The 16,924-nt window shown below is 45.2% G+C and overlaps 1 protein-coding gene across 2 annotated transcripts in view; it reads left to right on the forward strand.

Annotated features, from left to right (window-relative positions):
* The first annotated feature begins 1,131 nt into the window (after positions 1–1,131).
* The window catches only part of LOC134355368 (plexin-A2-like), a 560,952-nt gene continuing 545,159 nt past the window's right edge, over positions 1,132–16,924 (forward strand). Inside the window, exon 1 of one of the 2 annotated variants that reach the window (XM_063065148.1) lies at positions 1,132–1,258. In XM_063065148.1, coding sequence (XP_062921218.1) covers positions 1,132–1,258 — 127 coding nt within the window. Of the gene's footprint in view, positions 1,290–16,924 lie in introns of both variants that reach the window. The other variant, XM_063065149.1, reaches the window with a different exon arrangement.

Consider the following 16,924-nt stretch of genomic DNA (forward strand, 5'->3'; position numbering starts at 1 on the left):
CCACGTCCAGTGACCAGAGATCTCTCCAGACCCTGGATAGACTACATTATTGCTGGCAGTACAGAGTTGCACACATTAGTAGGGTAGGTTGGCCTGGTGGCAGAGTCATCCAGCACTGAAACGTATCCTTTGGCCCAACTGGTCCCTGCCAACTGCGATGCCCAATCTAATCGTCCCAATTTGCCCATGTTTGGACCATATCCCTCCAAACTAGAAGATCCCAACCGTTTTTATGCCAAGGAGCCTGACCAAAGATCCCTGCTCTAAACCTTTCCTATCCATGTACCAGTCCAGTGGTTGTTCTAGTACCTGTCTCAGCAAAGGAGAGGAGCTACCTCTGTTGGTTTGCAGTCTGGAATGAGAAGGGCGGGTCCCGCCAACGGCAGCTAGTTACGAGCAGAGATTTTGGGGCTCCTCAGTAGAGTAGCAGTTAGCACAATGCTATTACAGCTCAGGGCATTGAAGCACAACTCCAATGTCATTTGTAAGGCCATCCTCCCCATAGCTGTCCGGTGGTGTAGTGGCCTCCGCACCGGTCCTCAAATCCTGCTGGCTCCTTGCATGCTTTCCATCCGTGCTGGGTTGAGTTTTGAGGTAGCAACTCGGACTCGTAAGAACAGACAAATGCTTAAGGTACGGCAAAGTTGCCACCCGATGTGCCACAAGGCACAGAAAAGAAGAAGAACAACTCCCCCCCCCACATGGAATGCTTGGATATCCTCCACCTGCTCCAGTTTCCTCACACAGTCCAAACTCAGTGGATTAATTATTCATTGTAAATTGTCCGGTGATTAGGCAAGGGTTAAATCGGGGCTGTTGGACTGGAAGGGCCTATTTTGCGCAATAAATTACATTTTTTTAAAATTAGTCGTTGTGGTGACAGTTATTGAGGTATAGGGAAATGAGTGGGTGCCAAATGATCCCTCCCAGCAGGTTCCTCTGACGTGCACCGTGTACGGGGCAGGCTTGGTGGCGGTGTGGTGACCTTGGGCTACAGCAGTGACAGCGTTAATGGGCACCCATGGGTGCCAGGAGCTGACCGCCCGCCCCCCACCCGTCACCAGGCGCGCGATATGTTAAGACGGCGCGGTAGGGTAATATACGTGATATGCTAATATACGTGACATGCTAATGAGACATTCCGACCGCGAGCGCCGAGCCTGGCGGAGAGAAGGAGTGAGGCAGAAGCGGAGGAGAGAGAGAGGGAGAGAGAGAGAGGAGAGCGCGAGCACGGAGGAGAAAGCAACATCGCGAACAAGTTAGTGACAGCGCGGAACGGAGCGAGGAAGGTAGAAGGAGGGAACGACAGAGAGGGAAGCGGAGGGAGGGAGCGAGGGAAGGGGAGGGAGGGAGGGGAGTGAGAGAGGGAGGGAAAGGGGAATGAGAGACAGAGAGAGACAGAGAGAGAAGGGAGAGAGAGAGGCAGAGAAGATGGGAGACAGACTGACACAGAGAGGTGAGAAATATCGGGAAGAAGTTGGTGACAACCGGGAGCATGGAGAGGGAGGCTTGAGAGAGAGAGAGAAGCGGAAAAGAGGACAACATCGGGACCAGGTTAATGACAACCCGGAGCTGGGAGAGAGAGAGAGAGAGAGAGAGAGAGAGAGAGAGAGAGAGAGAGAGAGAGAGAAATATCGGGAACAAGTTAGTGCCAACCCAGAAGAGAAGGGGAGAGTGGGAACGGTGAGGGGATGAGAGGGGATGGAGGGAAACGGGGAGGGAATGGGGTGATAGGAGAGAAGCAGGAAGGGAGTGAGGAGATGTGCGTGAGAGGGCGGAGAGAAGAGGACACACTGAGTGAAAAATCCCGGGACCAAGTTAGTGACAACTGGAGGAGGGAGGGAGAGGAGGGTATGAGGGAGTGAGACGGACAGAGGGGGAGATACTGAAGGAAGGAATGGGGGAGGAAGGAACGAGGGAGTGTGTGCGGGGAGGTGGGAGGGAGAGGAGGATGGGGAGTGAGGGTGACGGGAGGGATGGGGAGATTGTCGCTAAAACCGGGAACCGACTGCCCCGTTTTCTGACATTTCACCGGGACCCCAGTTGTCCACACCGTGACTCCCACCCGCCCGCACGCTGGTCCACCCTGGGACCCCTGGGTGGAGGCGGATATTGCTGGGGACGTGTGTGTGTGGTGAAGCTCCGTGTTGGGCAAGAGGAGTGGGTGATGCTCCGAGAGCCGGTGGGTGGTGGGGGGAGCGGACGGAACTTCTCCTCACAGAGTGTGACATCGGCTCTGCGCGTTGCGCCGTCTCAAGTAGTTTTCAAGCAGGCGGTGTTCCGCTGAGATTCGGGGGCACCGAAGTTTAAAATACGGCGGCGGGAGCAGTCCGGTCACTGGCCGGGTCTCGCTGACGATAAAACGCGTGGACGAGAATGAGCACATTCTAATTGAATAAAAGCCTAATGCACGTATCGAAGTTCCCGAGCTATACCTTCCCCATCCCCTGACAGCACGTAACAGATAGAGTACAGTACAGTTGTCTGCACATCGGTGGGGCTGTCGGATCAATGCATAGCAGTAACAGATGTCTGAGTCTGTTACTTAGCTGTACTGATGGATTTAGCCGAGAGGGATCTGTTTAATTAGATTGTATATGAGTGAATTCAGAGGAAGGCACAGTATGCTGGGACGGAGAATGGCCCAAAGCAGAGTTTCTTCCCGCAAACGACATGAATTATTATCTACCCAAAAGCAGTTTGACAATCTATTCGAGTCAATATCGTTTTGTTTTGGCTTGTGATATATTTGAAAACTAATATTTGTCCACAGCCATCTCTTTGGGGGGGGGGGGTAAGAAGAGAGATTGGACGGAAGACAGATTGTCAGGACCTGGGGAGGTGCGGGACAACAGTACTCATGCAGATGTCTCTGAACCTCCTCCAGTGTGCATCTGGGACTTGGGAGTTGGAGAGAGAGAGGGTCTAGTGGGAAGTGGAAAGGCAGAATAGGAAATGTACTTTAAAAAACTGAAACCTAATGTTTCAGAGGCCTTCTGCGAAGAAAACGCGGTGTTGACAGGACTGCTGAGATGTTTGACATCACTTTGGCAGACAGCTTGTGATGTTTCTCTGAGGCCATTGAACTTCTAATTCTGTGCCTGCCGCAGACACAGTTGAAGAAAGCCAAAAGTACAACCATTTGTTAAGAGATTAGTTTTGGGCTCTAGGAGGCTCGGCTGACAAACCAGGCAGCGTGAAACCGTTTGAAAAGCAAGACCAGGGCACAAAATGTCAAAGAGTGAGCAGAGAGATGAAGTCGTATCACCTCTCGGGTATTACCCTGAAGCAGGACCCCTGGGTCATTGGTATATAACTAAGTTTGGGGACCCCTGCCCTGAAGGATGTCTGCCACGGATCCTTACTTCCAGCATCAGAGATGGAGGGGGAACTGTTTTAGCTGTCCCTGACTGTACTTGTGAGGAGGCTAAGCGCAGCTGGCGTTACATCTAATAGGGATTGAAGAGCGATGTCCATTCTGAGCGTGTTCGTGTCTCTCCTGTTTGAGGAGACCTGCTGCTGTACGTGGGGTTGATGTTCAGTTCTTCCTCCCTCCCCTCCCCAAACTATTAACAGTGATCCGTGTGGCAGCACTGAGCATCAGTGGGTAACATCTGATGCGAGACGAGGCGAATTGTAATGTTCACAGAACTGAGCAATCACCTTCAGAATCAGGTTTAATAGTGAAATTTGTTGTCTTGGCGGTGTCAGTACAATGCAACGCGCATTAATAAAAGCATGAATATATACTGAACAGTTAAATTAAATAAGTGGTGCCGAAAATAAATTTTAAAAAGTAGCGAGGAAGTGTTCATGGGTTCAATGTCTATTCAGAAATCGGGTGCCAGAGGGGAAGAAACTGTTCATGAGTCGTTGAGTGTGTGCCTTCAGGCCTTCCTGGTGGTAGCGATGAGAAGAGGGCATGGCCTGGGTGATGGGGGTCCTTCATGATGGAGGCTGCCTTTTTGAGGTATCACTCCTTGAAGACGTCCTGGACACTACGGAGGCTAGTGCCCATGATGGAGCTGCCTAAGTTTACAACTCTTTGCAGCTTATTCCGATTCTGTGCAGTAGCTGTGTCCCCTCACCCTGTAGCAGACGGTGATGCAACCAGTTAGAATGCTCTCCATGGTATATCTGTGGATATCTGCTAATGTCCTTGGTGACAAACCTGAAACTCCTGATGAAATGCAGCCGCTGTAACCATCTTCTTTGTAACTGCACCGATATGTTAGATCCTCGGGGTTAATGACACCCAAGAACATGAAATTGCTGACTCTGTCCACTTCTGATCCCCCTGTGAGGGTAGGTTTGTGTTCCCTCGTCTTACCCTTCCTGAAGTCCACAATAAGTTCATTTTAGCTAAGTGTCGGAATATAACGTTTTTTTCTACATTTTGCTCTGAATTTGATTACCGATTCACTGCAAAGAAGATATTGAATTGGCTCATTTTAAAATACTATATGTAGTGACTACTTGAAAACAAATTAAAAGTCACTGAGGCTAAGAGAGTATTGCACTGTTATTAACCGGATTTCATCGAAAAATACCTTTTAATTCTTTATTACAAACCAACAATAAAATCATTCCACTCTTCCGTAATTCATGTAAAAGCAATTGGATCAAATTCAAACAAGGACGAACGATCAAAGACGAAGTCAATAAAAAATCTGCGATGCCAACTCGTCTTCTCTATGTAGCCAAAGAGCCATACGGGTGACTTTTTCTCACGGGCCTATTACTTTCCCCGGGTTCCCCTCTCCTACTGACAACTCTCCTCTCCTATCAGATTCTTTCTTCTCCAGCCCTTGACCTTTCCCACCCACCTGGCTTCACCTATCACCTTCCAGCTTGCCTCCTTCGCCTCCCCACACCAATTTATTCAGGCATCTTCCCGGTTTCTTTGGAGTCCTGATGAAGGGTCGGGGACCGAAACGTCAACTGTTTATTCATGTCCGTAGATGCTGCCTGGCCTGCTGAGTTCCGCCAGCATTTTGTGTGTGATTTCCTTTGGATTTCCAGCATCTGCAGACTTTTTAGTTTTTGTGACTATATTCGCTTATTAATTTAGTGAGGATGCACAACGCAAATACAATACAGACAGACGATAAATAGATACCTGGCTCCTACCCTATATGTTATTGACGAGTTGAATATTTACAATAATGGTCCCATTATTGCAAATCAACATGCAAAACTGAGTGAGAGCAGACCTCCAGCTCTCCCCGACAGTAACAGCAGGTGCAGACGACATCTCCTCCCAGCTATCCAATTATCACCCCTTCTTCTTGGAGAGAGCTCCGTGCAGCAGGATAATTCCGCGGGCAGCCCCCTTCCCCACCCCGTGCTCTGTGCAGGTGGACATTTTTCACTTGTCGACACATGGTGATTACATGGTGATTTGTTTTGACTCTGGGCCAATAGCAGCCAAGCATGATGCGTCCTCTCGCGAGTTGAGACATGGACAAAAGCTACAGCAAAGGGGGTCCCGAGGAATTTAGCTCCTTTACTGTCGGAGACCACTGACGCTAATTATTATAAAGGCCAATCTGACTACTTTGTGAGAGAACGCTTTGGAAGAGACAGACAAGCCTGTGATTGTCATCCGTATTTTGAGAAATCACTACAATCAAACCTCTGGGGGAGCTGTTGGACAGAACCATTTTCACTGCAGCAGACTCCGGACTATTTCCAAAAGCTCCAAATAACATTTATTGTTTAATCAATACTGTGAACGAGGAGACTTCCTCTGATTCTGTTCAAATTCCATTGCTGACGTTGAATGAATATTTTATTAGCTAAAAGTAAGTTCAGTTTCTGACCTTGTAATTCATACCACACAAGCATGTTTTGAGAAAGAATGCTGTTTGTTGGCAGTGCTCTGAGTTTACAACCAGCCTTGTTTGAGAATTGGCCCTGCGATGATGTCTGTAGCTCATCTCCACGATGGGGGCTTTGTGATTGCAAGCAGCTCACTGGGTAATCGCTGCAAGGTAGAGGGGAAAATGTGGGAGAAGACCGGACCTTGTTGTGACTTCACTGAGCTTTGAGCTGCTCAAATGAGTGCCAGGTCCGAAGCCAAAGCGTGCACGTCAGAAAGATGACGGTGTTAGAATAAGCTCAGTGGTGGTTTTTTTGGGGAAAAATTTAAAAGTCTCAAGTACACATCTGAACTGATAATGTCACACGAAAGATAATCTGAATGAGAATGTTGGAGGTGTTAATGGCAATGCGTGGGAAATCCTGTGAGAATTGGAGGTGGTGATCACATCTCTTCGACCCAGCTGCCCAGACCCGGGCTGGCAGCCATACCAGAGTGAGCTCTGCTAATTTCCTGGAGACTTGTGATATTAAAAGCTGAAGGAAGCAATGTTCCAGCTCGATACATTTACAGATACCAGGAAAACGGATTTGACTCGGAATTCGCCAATAGCAATATAGTGGATTCTGGTTAATTGGGATACATTGGGACTAATACACTTTGGTCCAATTAAGCAATTGCCTGAATAAGCTGGTTTCAGGGAAATAGCTAACAAAGTATAAAACAACAAACTTTTTAACTGAGTACCAATTATGTATTTACATTAAATACAGAACAAATTAGAACACTACCAATACAACTACAATACTATAAAAGTGTGTATTAGTTCTTTATAGTTATTGATGGAGGAATTTATCCAGTGCATGCTGCCTCCTTCTTTGATTGACTGTAAATGAACAAAATCAATGCAGATAATGGACTGCCTTCATACAATACTTTCAGTGATTTACATCGCCCATTGCAATATTTAAGATGATTGTCTATTCCTTCAAATTCTTCATAGTTCCTAACTTGTTGAGGTAGTGAAATCATTTCATTTTCATTCCCAGCCATTTCTGGCATCTTCAGCCTGAATGCTTGAAACTGCAATGAGCAAAAAAGAGTTCTGAATTTTCTTACTGATTATTTCTTACCAACTATCAGTGGTATAAGTCACTGCTTTTTGAACACAACCATGCACAACTGATGCTATTTAAGAACTGTTCACTCTGAGTACAGTGTAGTGTCTAATGGTCACACAAGTGCATGTGACTGATGCTAGTTAGAAACTGTTTGGCAACAGTCTTCTGTCCCAATTAAGTGGCACAGTGTCCCAAATAAATGTAGGGATTTAAATGAGGGAGAGTTGCGCAGCGTCAGCCTCACTCTCTCTTCCCAATTCCCATCTGGATCCAGTGGCAAAACAAGAATCGAGACAGCTGGAGATGGGATTAGGTGCAGTGGATGACCAGGACATCTTTGGTGTCTTGTCGTGCTCTATGCATTCCATGACGCCTGCAGAGACTTCCTTCTTGACTGTTGGAGCTTCCATTGGTCTCGTCCGCTCAATCCGCCGGAGTCTGTCTTCATGTGCTGGGATAGACAACACCCTATCTCACCGAGGGTTTGAGACCCGTTGGCTACCCTCACCTGGTTTAGCCGGCTTCTTGAAGCCGTTGCCCGGGGTGTGGCCGCTGTCGCATGCAAACAGCTACGGGGAGCCATAGGTGAGAGCTGAGTGCCAGGTGGGGACCAAAGGTGGACAAACCACTCTGAAAAGGATGTGACATGCTCCCCCACCAGAGCTGCTTCCCCTCCCTGACACCCCATATACCCCAACCCCTGACGTAGACCCAGTAGAAATGAAATATTGATGACTTACTTCCATTCTGGAAGGTGCGAGTCTCAGAGAGAAAACTACAGGTGATGGTATTACCACAGACCAACTGCCCTTGTCCTAGTTAGCAGTGAGCCAAAAGACTGTAAGATATGGGAACATAACTAGTCCATTCAGCCCATTGAGTCTGCTCCACTATTCAGTCCTGGCTGTTGTATTCTCTCAACCCCATTTGCAGGAGTAGGCCATCAGACTTTCTGCCTTACCCCACCATTCGATGTGATCACGGCTGATCTCTGCGGCTCTAGGCTCCTCTTCTCGGTGTCATTTTCCCTGAGCTGTCAAATATTTAAATGTTCACTTTAAATACTTGTACTGATCCAGTTTCCACTACCCACTGGGGCAGACAGTGCCAGAGATTCACCACCCTCTGGCAGAGGAAGTTTCTACATTTTTAATTACTGGTCCTCCTAGAAAAAAGGTCTCAACATTTACCCTGTCAGAAACCCTTAAGATATAACATCTTTGAATAAAGTTGCCCATCATTTTTCTAAGGAATACAGTCCCAAATTGTTTAATCTCCTATGATAGGACACCAAAACATGCATATTTTAAAACTCTAATCTCTTAACAATGAATGCCAACATGCTATTTACCTTCTTAACCTCTTGTTGGACCTTCCTGCTAACACAGAACTGTAGAAAACTACAGCACAGAAACAGGTCCATCTAGTTCATGCCTGCACCCAGACCATCGCCCTCCATACCCCACCCCCCCCACCTCCATCCATGTACCTATCAAAACTTCTCTTAAACGTTGAAATTGAAATTGTATCCTACTTGCACTGGCACTTCGTACAACAGTTTCACCACCCTCAAAGTGAAGAGGTTTCCCCTCATGTTCCCCTTAAACATTTCACCTATCACCTTTAACCTGTGACCTCTAATTGTAGTCCCACCCAGCCTCAGTGGAAAAAGCCAGCTCACTTTCTACAACTTGTGATTCATGCACAAGAAAACTTAGATCACCCTGAAGCTCCCTCGATTTCAGTCTCCCTCCAATCAGAGATTAATCTGCCTTCAGTTTCTCCTTACTGAAGTACATGACCTCACACTTCCCCATGTTAATCTCCATTTGGCATTCTTTTGCCCACTCAATCTATCTATATCCCACTGCAAACTCACTATATCCTTATCACAACATGCCCTTCCAGTTATTGTACCATTGTCAAGTTTGGAAACTTTAGACACTGTTCCTTCCTCCGGATCACTAAGTCAACAGTTGTGGGTGTGTGATACTTCTTTGGTGGTAGTGGGTTTGGGAAGTGCTGAAAAGGTAACTGAAGGACTGTATGTAACTATATAATGGTTCTGAGTGACAAACTGTACAGCAATAGTTGAGGAAAATGTTTAGGGTGAGAATAGGATGCTATCTGCTATTCCAAATGGTCTCCACCCATTCCCCATCTACCCTTTCAAAAATCATCACAATTCTCCAGATGACGGAAACAGGTTTATTTTAAGATGATTTGTACATTACTGCAGAGTTTGAGGCCTGGGTTGAAGCGATATGATGGCCAGTTGCTGGGGACTTCCTTCCAGATGTTGTCCAGCTTTGCATCCTTATGCTCATCCAGGGGAGTGGAGAGCATTCTCACCTTTTGTAGCCTGATCGAGATGGATTTTAGGTCGGTGATGATCGGGGAGTTGATGATGACATTATTGAATGTCAAGGCCATTGCTTTGGACTTGCTTGATGCAAATGTTGCTTGCTATTATCAGCCTTTGTTGGAAACCTGAAGAAAGAACTGCAAATGCTGGAAGTCTGAAATAAAAACAAAAACAGAACTTAGAACAGTACAGCCCACAGGAAGGGGACCTTCGGCCCAAAACGTTGTACCAAACCTATTAAATTAGTAATCAAGTGGCTAACTAAACTAATCCCTTCTGCCGACACAATGACCATATCCTTCTATTTCCTCACATTCATGTAAACGTCTCTTAACAATCTGTAATATATTTGCTTCTACCACCACCCCAGGCAGCACATTCTAGACAGCCACCACTCTCTGTGCAATAAAACTTGATTCTTATATCTCATAGAGTTATCGAAAAGTACAGCACAGGAACTGGCCTTTCAGCCCATCTAGTCCATGCTGAAATTATTTAAACTGTCTACTCCCATCGACCTGCACCGAGACCACAGCCCTTCATCCTCCGACCATCTATGTTCGCTTAAATGTTGAAATCGATCTCGCATATTCTTATGACCCTTTGAATGAAGGTCTTTCCTCTCATGTTCCCCTTAAACTTCGAAATTTTGAAATTTTCCCCCTTTTACCTTAAATGCTTGCCCTCTGGGCAAGCCTGGGAAAAAGATACAGTCTGTCTACTCTGTCAATGACTTTCATAACCTTATAAACGTCTATCAGATCTCCCTTCAGTCTCCAGCTCTCCCGAGAAACCAACCCAAGTTTGTCCAACCTCTTGTTATAGCGCATTCCCTTTAATCCAGGCAATATCCTGGTAAACCTCTTCTGCACCCTCTCCAAAACCTCACCATTCTTCCTATGATGGGCAACACTGTGAACATGTACAAATGTAAAAGATGTTGGAAACACTCAGCAGGTCAGGCTGCTTTTGTGGAGGGAGAAATTTTTAACGTTTTATGTTTCTTTGATGACAATCCAGCCTGACTTGCTAGAAGTTTCTAACACATTCTGCTGTTACATGCAGTACTTTGCAAAAGCCTTAGACACATCTTAACTAGGGAACCTAAGACTTTTGCACAGTACTGTATTTGTCAACGTGGAGCGGAGAGCGAGTTTGTAAATCTGGCAGGAGCAAGAGATGTGAATGGCGAAGGTGGAGCGCCGTGGGAGGAGTGTGGGACAGGTGGCAGAGAAGGAGTGCCAGGGTGGGTGGGTAGTCACTGACATAGGTCATGAAATTTGGTTTTTTTGCAGTAGAAGTACAGTGCAATACAGAAAATTACTACTGTACTGTCCAAAGTCTCAGGCACCTTGGCTATGTATATGTAGATAAGACTTTGCCGCAGTGCTGCATTATATTGCACAGGTACATGGATCAGAAAGATTCAGAAGGTTTTGGGCTGAACACTGGTAAGTAGGATGAGCTCAGATGAGGCATCTTGGTTGACAAGGACCATCTGGGCTGAAGACCCTATTTCCATGTTGTATGACACTTTAAGCTCTGAACTTTGCTGATGTGTATTTAATATTTGAGTGATTTTGTATATACATTGATTCAGCTTTCTTGTTCATTTAAATAATTAATTATGGGTTATATGTAGAAATGTTAATTGCATACATTGTCATGCTACCACATAATACGAGCGAACCTAGCTTAAAGTAAACTCAAAGTTAGACCCACATTTTGGACTTCCGTGTCTTCTTTTGAATTAGCTTAATGTTTTGAAGTTATGAAACATAACATTTCCAAACATACAATGACCTTGGAGTAAAGAATGTACTGAATGTTGAGGAATTGCTGTATTATTTTTGACAAATGCACAAAATCAAGTTGTATTGTTAGCAGATTTGGCTTTGCTTCGTGTCTGGCGCTCTCGCCTTCTGTTGGTTATGGGTTCTAGTCTCACACCTCAGGACCTGTGCATCATCTTGGCTGACACATCTGAGCTGTGCTGAGGGAACATTTCACTGGCAGAAGTGCCGTCCTTTAGGTGAGACATTAAACCGAGGTCTGCATGCAGGTTCCCATGGCACTGTGTGAGGAGTAACGAGGCTCCCCGTTACCTTCACCAATATCTGTCCTTTCAACTGAAGCCAAAAATAGCTCAACTACTTGTTAATTCAATTCTGCTTAGAGGACTTTCCTGTGTATAATCCAGCTGTTGTGGTCGCCTGTAAGTCACTGTTCAAAGGGAGTGAGTAGGTCCTGAAAGCTCTGGGATTTGTTGATATGTGGGGAGCTATATAAATGAAAATGTGTGCTTGTGGATAAGAATGCATAGGTTTATGAACATGGCTCAGTTTCCTGATGCTTCTACTGCTTTTAAAGACTTCTTCTTCAAGGTGGCTGTGTTTCCTGCGCTTTTCACCAGAGAGAATTTACTTACTTCTGGTTGAGTGAACAGCTAACATTTTATTATAGATTTGATGCTCAAACTTACAAAGTCATTGATGCAAGAACTTTTCAATGAGAAATGTCCTGGATGTGGCTTCCAAGGACAGTCTGCAGATGAAAACTAGATTGATCTGCAGTCCACAATGCTAACCTCGGATGTTGTTCGGACCACTTTGAAATTGATGGGAGGATGGATTGAGTTAATGTAGATACTGCCTTTGTGGTCCAGAGTGCTTATGGAGGTTGATTGTTTAGTCCACTCAAAGTTCAAAGGTAAAAGTAAGTTTTATTATCAGCATACACATATGTCACTGTTTACAACCCTGAGTTTCATTTTCCTGCAGGCATACTCAGCAAATCTATAGAAAAGTAACTAAAGATCAACTAGAGTTGAAAAGATAACAAACTGTGCAAATACAAATATAAATAAATAGCAATAAATAACAAGAACATGAAATAACAAGATAAAGTGTCCTTAAAGTAAGAGTTGGTTGTGGAAACATCTCAATGGATGGGCAAGTGAGTGTAGTTACCCCCTTTTGTTCAAAAGCCTGGTGGTTGAGGGGTAGTAACTGTTCTTCAACCTGGTGGTGAGACTCCTAAGGCTCTTGTCCCCTGTAATTGATACATTGTGTTGACGTAGATTCTGCCATATGGGACTTGTGCATTATGTAGTTTTAGAGTCTTTAAGTTAAACAAAATAATTTTTAATACACATCTTGAACTTGAACTGAAATTCCCCCACCCGATTCTCCAAACAGTGCTTCTCTGTCAGATAGTCCCGGGGGGATTTTTTAAAATCAATATTTTGTGTTCAAAAACTCCAAAATAATTTAAATTGACATTCAGCAACACGATTATGTTAATCCGATTGACCGGTTAGAAAGCAGCTGATAAGATGCCCCGTCACGAGCAGTTACACTGCTTTCTTCCTTTCTTTACAGCCAGGTGACACGCCAGTGACAGTCAGGATTTGCAGTTGGGGTTTAGTGAAAAATCAACATAATCTTGTCACAACTTGACCTTCTGGTAGGTTAAGTTAAACTCGAAGCTGTACTGAGCGACATTTCTAAACTGTGAGTTTAAGAAGGAAGCTAAGTCGAAAATGGCTTTAGAGCTGCAGTGGAAGAAGTAACCAGGTTAATGAGCCAACTAGATGTTCCACAGCTTAGTAAGCACAGTTGAAATCTCCTTCAATTGGGGACTGGTGCGTATGCCGATGGATTTGCGCTTTATAGCATACTCAGAGAGTGGTGCCAATCCTAGAAGTGGAACATTTTAAGTCTCTCCCGTTGTAGGTTAACTAAAATGAACGAAATCAAAATCAGAATCAGGTTTGCTATCACTGCCAAATCGGAACCAGAATTAGCTTTAATATCACTGGCACGTGCCGTAGAATTTGTTAACTTTACGGCAGCAGTGCAATGCTATAATAATAGAGAAAACAAAATCTGAATTACAGTATGAGAATGTATATTAAATAGGTAAACTGAATAAGTAGTGCAAAAAAATGGAAATAAGACAGTCGTGAGGTAGGGTTCATGGGTTCACTCTCCATTCAGACCTCAGATGGCAGAGGGGAAGAAGTTGTTCCTGAATCATTGAGTGTGTGCCTTCAGGCTTCTGTACCTCCTCCTGATGAGAAGAGAGAATGTCCCGGCTGATAGGAATCCTTAATGATGGATGCCGCATTTTGAGGTATCGCTCTTTGAAGAAGTCCTGGATTCCGGGGTGTGGGGGAGGCAAGTGCCCATGATGAAGCTGACTGAGTTTAGAACTTTCCGCAGCTTATTTCGATCCTGTGCCGAGGCTCCCCCCACCCCCGTACCAGAAGTGATGCAATAGCAACGAATCCAGTGGAAGGGTTTGTTGGTGTAACTGTCCAGAGCTCTGAAGAAAGGTGAGCTGGTGTTTATCAACCTCCATTCACGGCATGATTCAATAAGCAGAGTTGCAGTTGTTTGTTCTGGCACTGAGCACACTCTGACAGCAGACTCCAGTCTCTCGCTTCCTTTCTGCAGGAACTGTTTCTCTTTCCCAGCAGCTGATTTAACTCTGCTTTTAATTAACAAAACTCCTTGTATCTGTGCCCAAGAGGAATAGAGCCCTTGCGGAACTTAACCATCTGGGCACTGAGTTCCATTTTTCAGCTTTATGCATGAAAAGATGCTGTGAATTACTGCCGGTCCTGAAAGGACCTGCTGTAGGCTGCAGAGCGCCAGCGTGCCTCTGGGCACTGACAGCTGGGAGATCTCACACACAGACAGAACCAGGTGAAGTGTTAAACTCTGTCTCTGCCTCCCTGCTCCAGGGAACGGCTGATGAGAAACAATAAAATCATGCACTTGAGAAAATCTGCCGATGATGGAAATCCAGAGCAACACACACAAAGTGCTGGTGGAGCTTAGGTCAGGCAGCTTCCTTGGAAACGAATAAACAGTCGGCATTTTGGGCCGAGACCCTTCTTTGGGACTGTAAAGGAAGCGGGGGGATGATGCCGGAATAAAAAGGTGGGGGGAGAGGAAGGAGGACAAGCTAGTAGTTGACAGGTGGAGCCAGGTGGGTAGGAAGGGTAAATGGCGGACGAGGAAGGGATCTAATAGGAGAGAAAAGTGGACAATAGGAGAAAGGGAAGGAGGAGGGGAACCGGGGGGAGGTGTTAGCAGGTGAGAAGAGATAAGAGGCCAGAGTGGGGAACAGAAGAAGAGGGGAGGCGGAGGGAAATAGTTTTTTACCAGAAGGAGAAATTGATATTCATGCCACCAGGTTGGAGGCTAACCAGACGGAATATAAACTGTTGCTCCTCCACCCAGAGGGTGGCCTCATCATGGAATAACAGCTGGCCATAGACATCAATTCATAGTTTTGGATATTGCACAGACAATAGCTGTCAACAGTGCAACCTAACAATGAGTGGAGCAAGTTAGAGATAATGCTGTAAAAATCTATTTGTTACAGCATGATATACATACATTGCTGTACACTGCAATGTGATATACATGCATTGCTGTACATTGCAGTGTGATATACATACATTCTGTCCATTGCAGTGTGATATATGTTCATTGCTGTACATTGCAGGGTGATATACATACATTGCTGTACATTGCAGTGTGATATATGTACATTGCTATACACAGAAGGCATTGGTATGGAAACCTTGTAAATCAGCTTTTCAGCCAAATTTGTTCTCTATGGATACTTGAGGTCGTTATTGTAAGAGTGTTGCTTCTTTAATTTATTTTGGACTTCATTCTATCTTGGACGATTGTATTGCTCATCCTGACTACAAACTGGGTGGACTAGTGTGACTTTGATTTCAACATTTAAGAGAAATTTGAATTGGTACGACAGATGTGAGGCGTTATAGATGGTTATGGTCAGGTCAATGGGACAAGGCAAGCTATTAGTTCAGTATGGACTAGGTGGGCCAAATGGCCTGTTTTTGTGCTGTAATGTTACATGACTCTATGATTAGGATATTGGAAGCGAGTACAGTCCTTCAAACCAAGTCAAACCATCCTTAAACTAATCACCTCAGCTCCAAGGCTTAAATCCAGACACCAGGCTTGTTCTATTTTCTCTCACACCAAATATCTTTGATGCCAACTTAAAATTAACAATTAGCTAAAGAGAGTTTCAAATTTCTTCTACTCTCTGGTTCAATGCACCCCAGAAACCTTGTTCTAATATTTAGATTTCTGTTCTCTCGTCCTGCCCCGTGACAATTAGAAGAAGATTCTCTATCCGAATGATCAAATTCCCTTAATCCAGCTGTTCCCAACCTGGGGTCCACAGGCTTAATGGTATTGTTCCATGGCATACAAAAGATTGGGAACCCCTGGCCTTAGCCCTAAAGGTAAAACAGTGTAAGTATTGGTGTGTCACTGCAAGACCAGTATGTATTACCCAGATCGTTTTGTTCTTGAGAAGGTGGTGGTAAGATGTTCCCTTGAACTACTGCACGCCAAGTGGTGGAGGAGCTCTCCAACGTGTAGTGAGGTACAAGATGTAAACCCAACACAGTGAAGGGGTGGTGATATATTCCTGTCCGGATGGAGGGGAACCTGCAGGTGGTGGTATTCCTGCGGTCACTGTGTTGTGCCATGCTGGAATTCATGGCTTTCTCTTGTGCATTTTGAGTTCTTTGATCAGTAACTGCGTTCATAGTTTGTAAGTGGTGGAGGGTAAATTAAATTGATAACTTGGTTTATTATTGTCGTACATTATATTCCTAGATACAGTGGAAATCTTTGTTTTGCATGCCATCCGTTTCATTACAAAGGCTTGTTGGAGATGGCTGTTGTCTGGCACCTGGATTCAAATCATGGGTGGACGTGCTCCAGACCTTGTTGTGTGCCGGGGTGTGGATTGCTTTGCTTGCCAAAGAGTGTTCAGTGGTTTCGTCACAAGTTGTGGAAAAAGTCCTCCCTTCCTACCTGATGGAAGGGAGGTCACTGAAGCAGCATGGACACCACCCCATGGAGCGTATGTTGAGATGTCCTAAGGTTGGAATGATTAACTCCCACCTTCCTTTAACTGCGAGGACAGTTTTCCCCTCAATCCCCATGGATGTCAGTCATTACAGGGCTCCTGGGTGCCACACTCCTTTAAACGTTACCTTGTTCCAAGGTCAACGATCCTCAACTCACCCCTAGAATTTAGCCCTTGTGTCCATGTTTGGACCAAAGATAAAAATGAGATCTGGAGCCGAGTGGTCCTGGAAAATCCAGAACTGGGAATCAGTAATAAAGAAGGAACAATCTCTCTCTCTCTCTGTCTCTCTCCCTCCCTCATTAGTGAGGGAGATGGCCTATTGAGATATTGAAATATTTGGATGCACAGTAGTTTCTCATGAACTCTAGATCGTGGCCTCTGGGGGATTGCTATTGTTCGGTGGATAGTCATAGTCATAGTCATACTTTATTGATCCTGGGGGAAATTGGTTAAGGGGGGGCTTCTGCTGGAGTAAGGGGAGGGAGGGAGGGAGGGAGGAGGGGAAGTGTTGATGCTTTTGCTACTGTTTTTGTGTGGGGGCGGGGAGGAGGACTTTAGGGTTCTAATGTTTTTCTGTCATTCATTCTTTGGGTTTTTCTCTATTTTCACGGATATCTGTAAAGAGTAAGAATTTCAGGTTGTATATTGTCTACATTCTCTGTTATTAAATGGGACCATTGAACT

Source organism: Mobula hypostoma, chromosome 13 (genome assembly GCF_963921235.1).
Source record: "Mobula hypostoma chromosome 13, sMobHyp1.1, whole genome shotgun sequence".
Lineage (NCBI taxonomy): Eukaryota > Metazoa > Chordata > Chondrichthyes > Myliobatiformes > Myliobatidae > Mobula > Mobula hypostoma.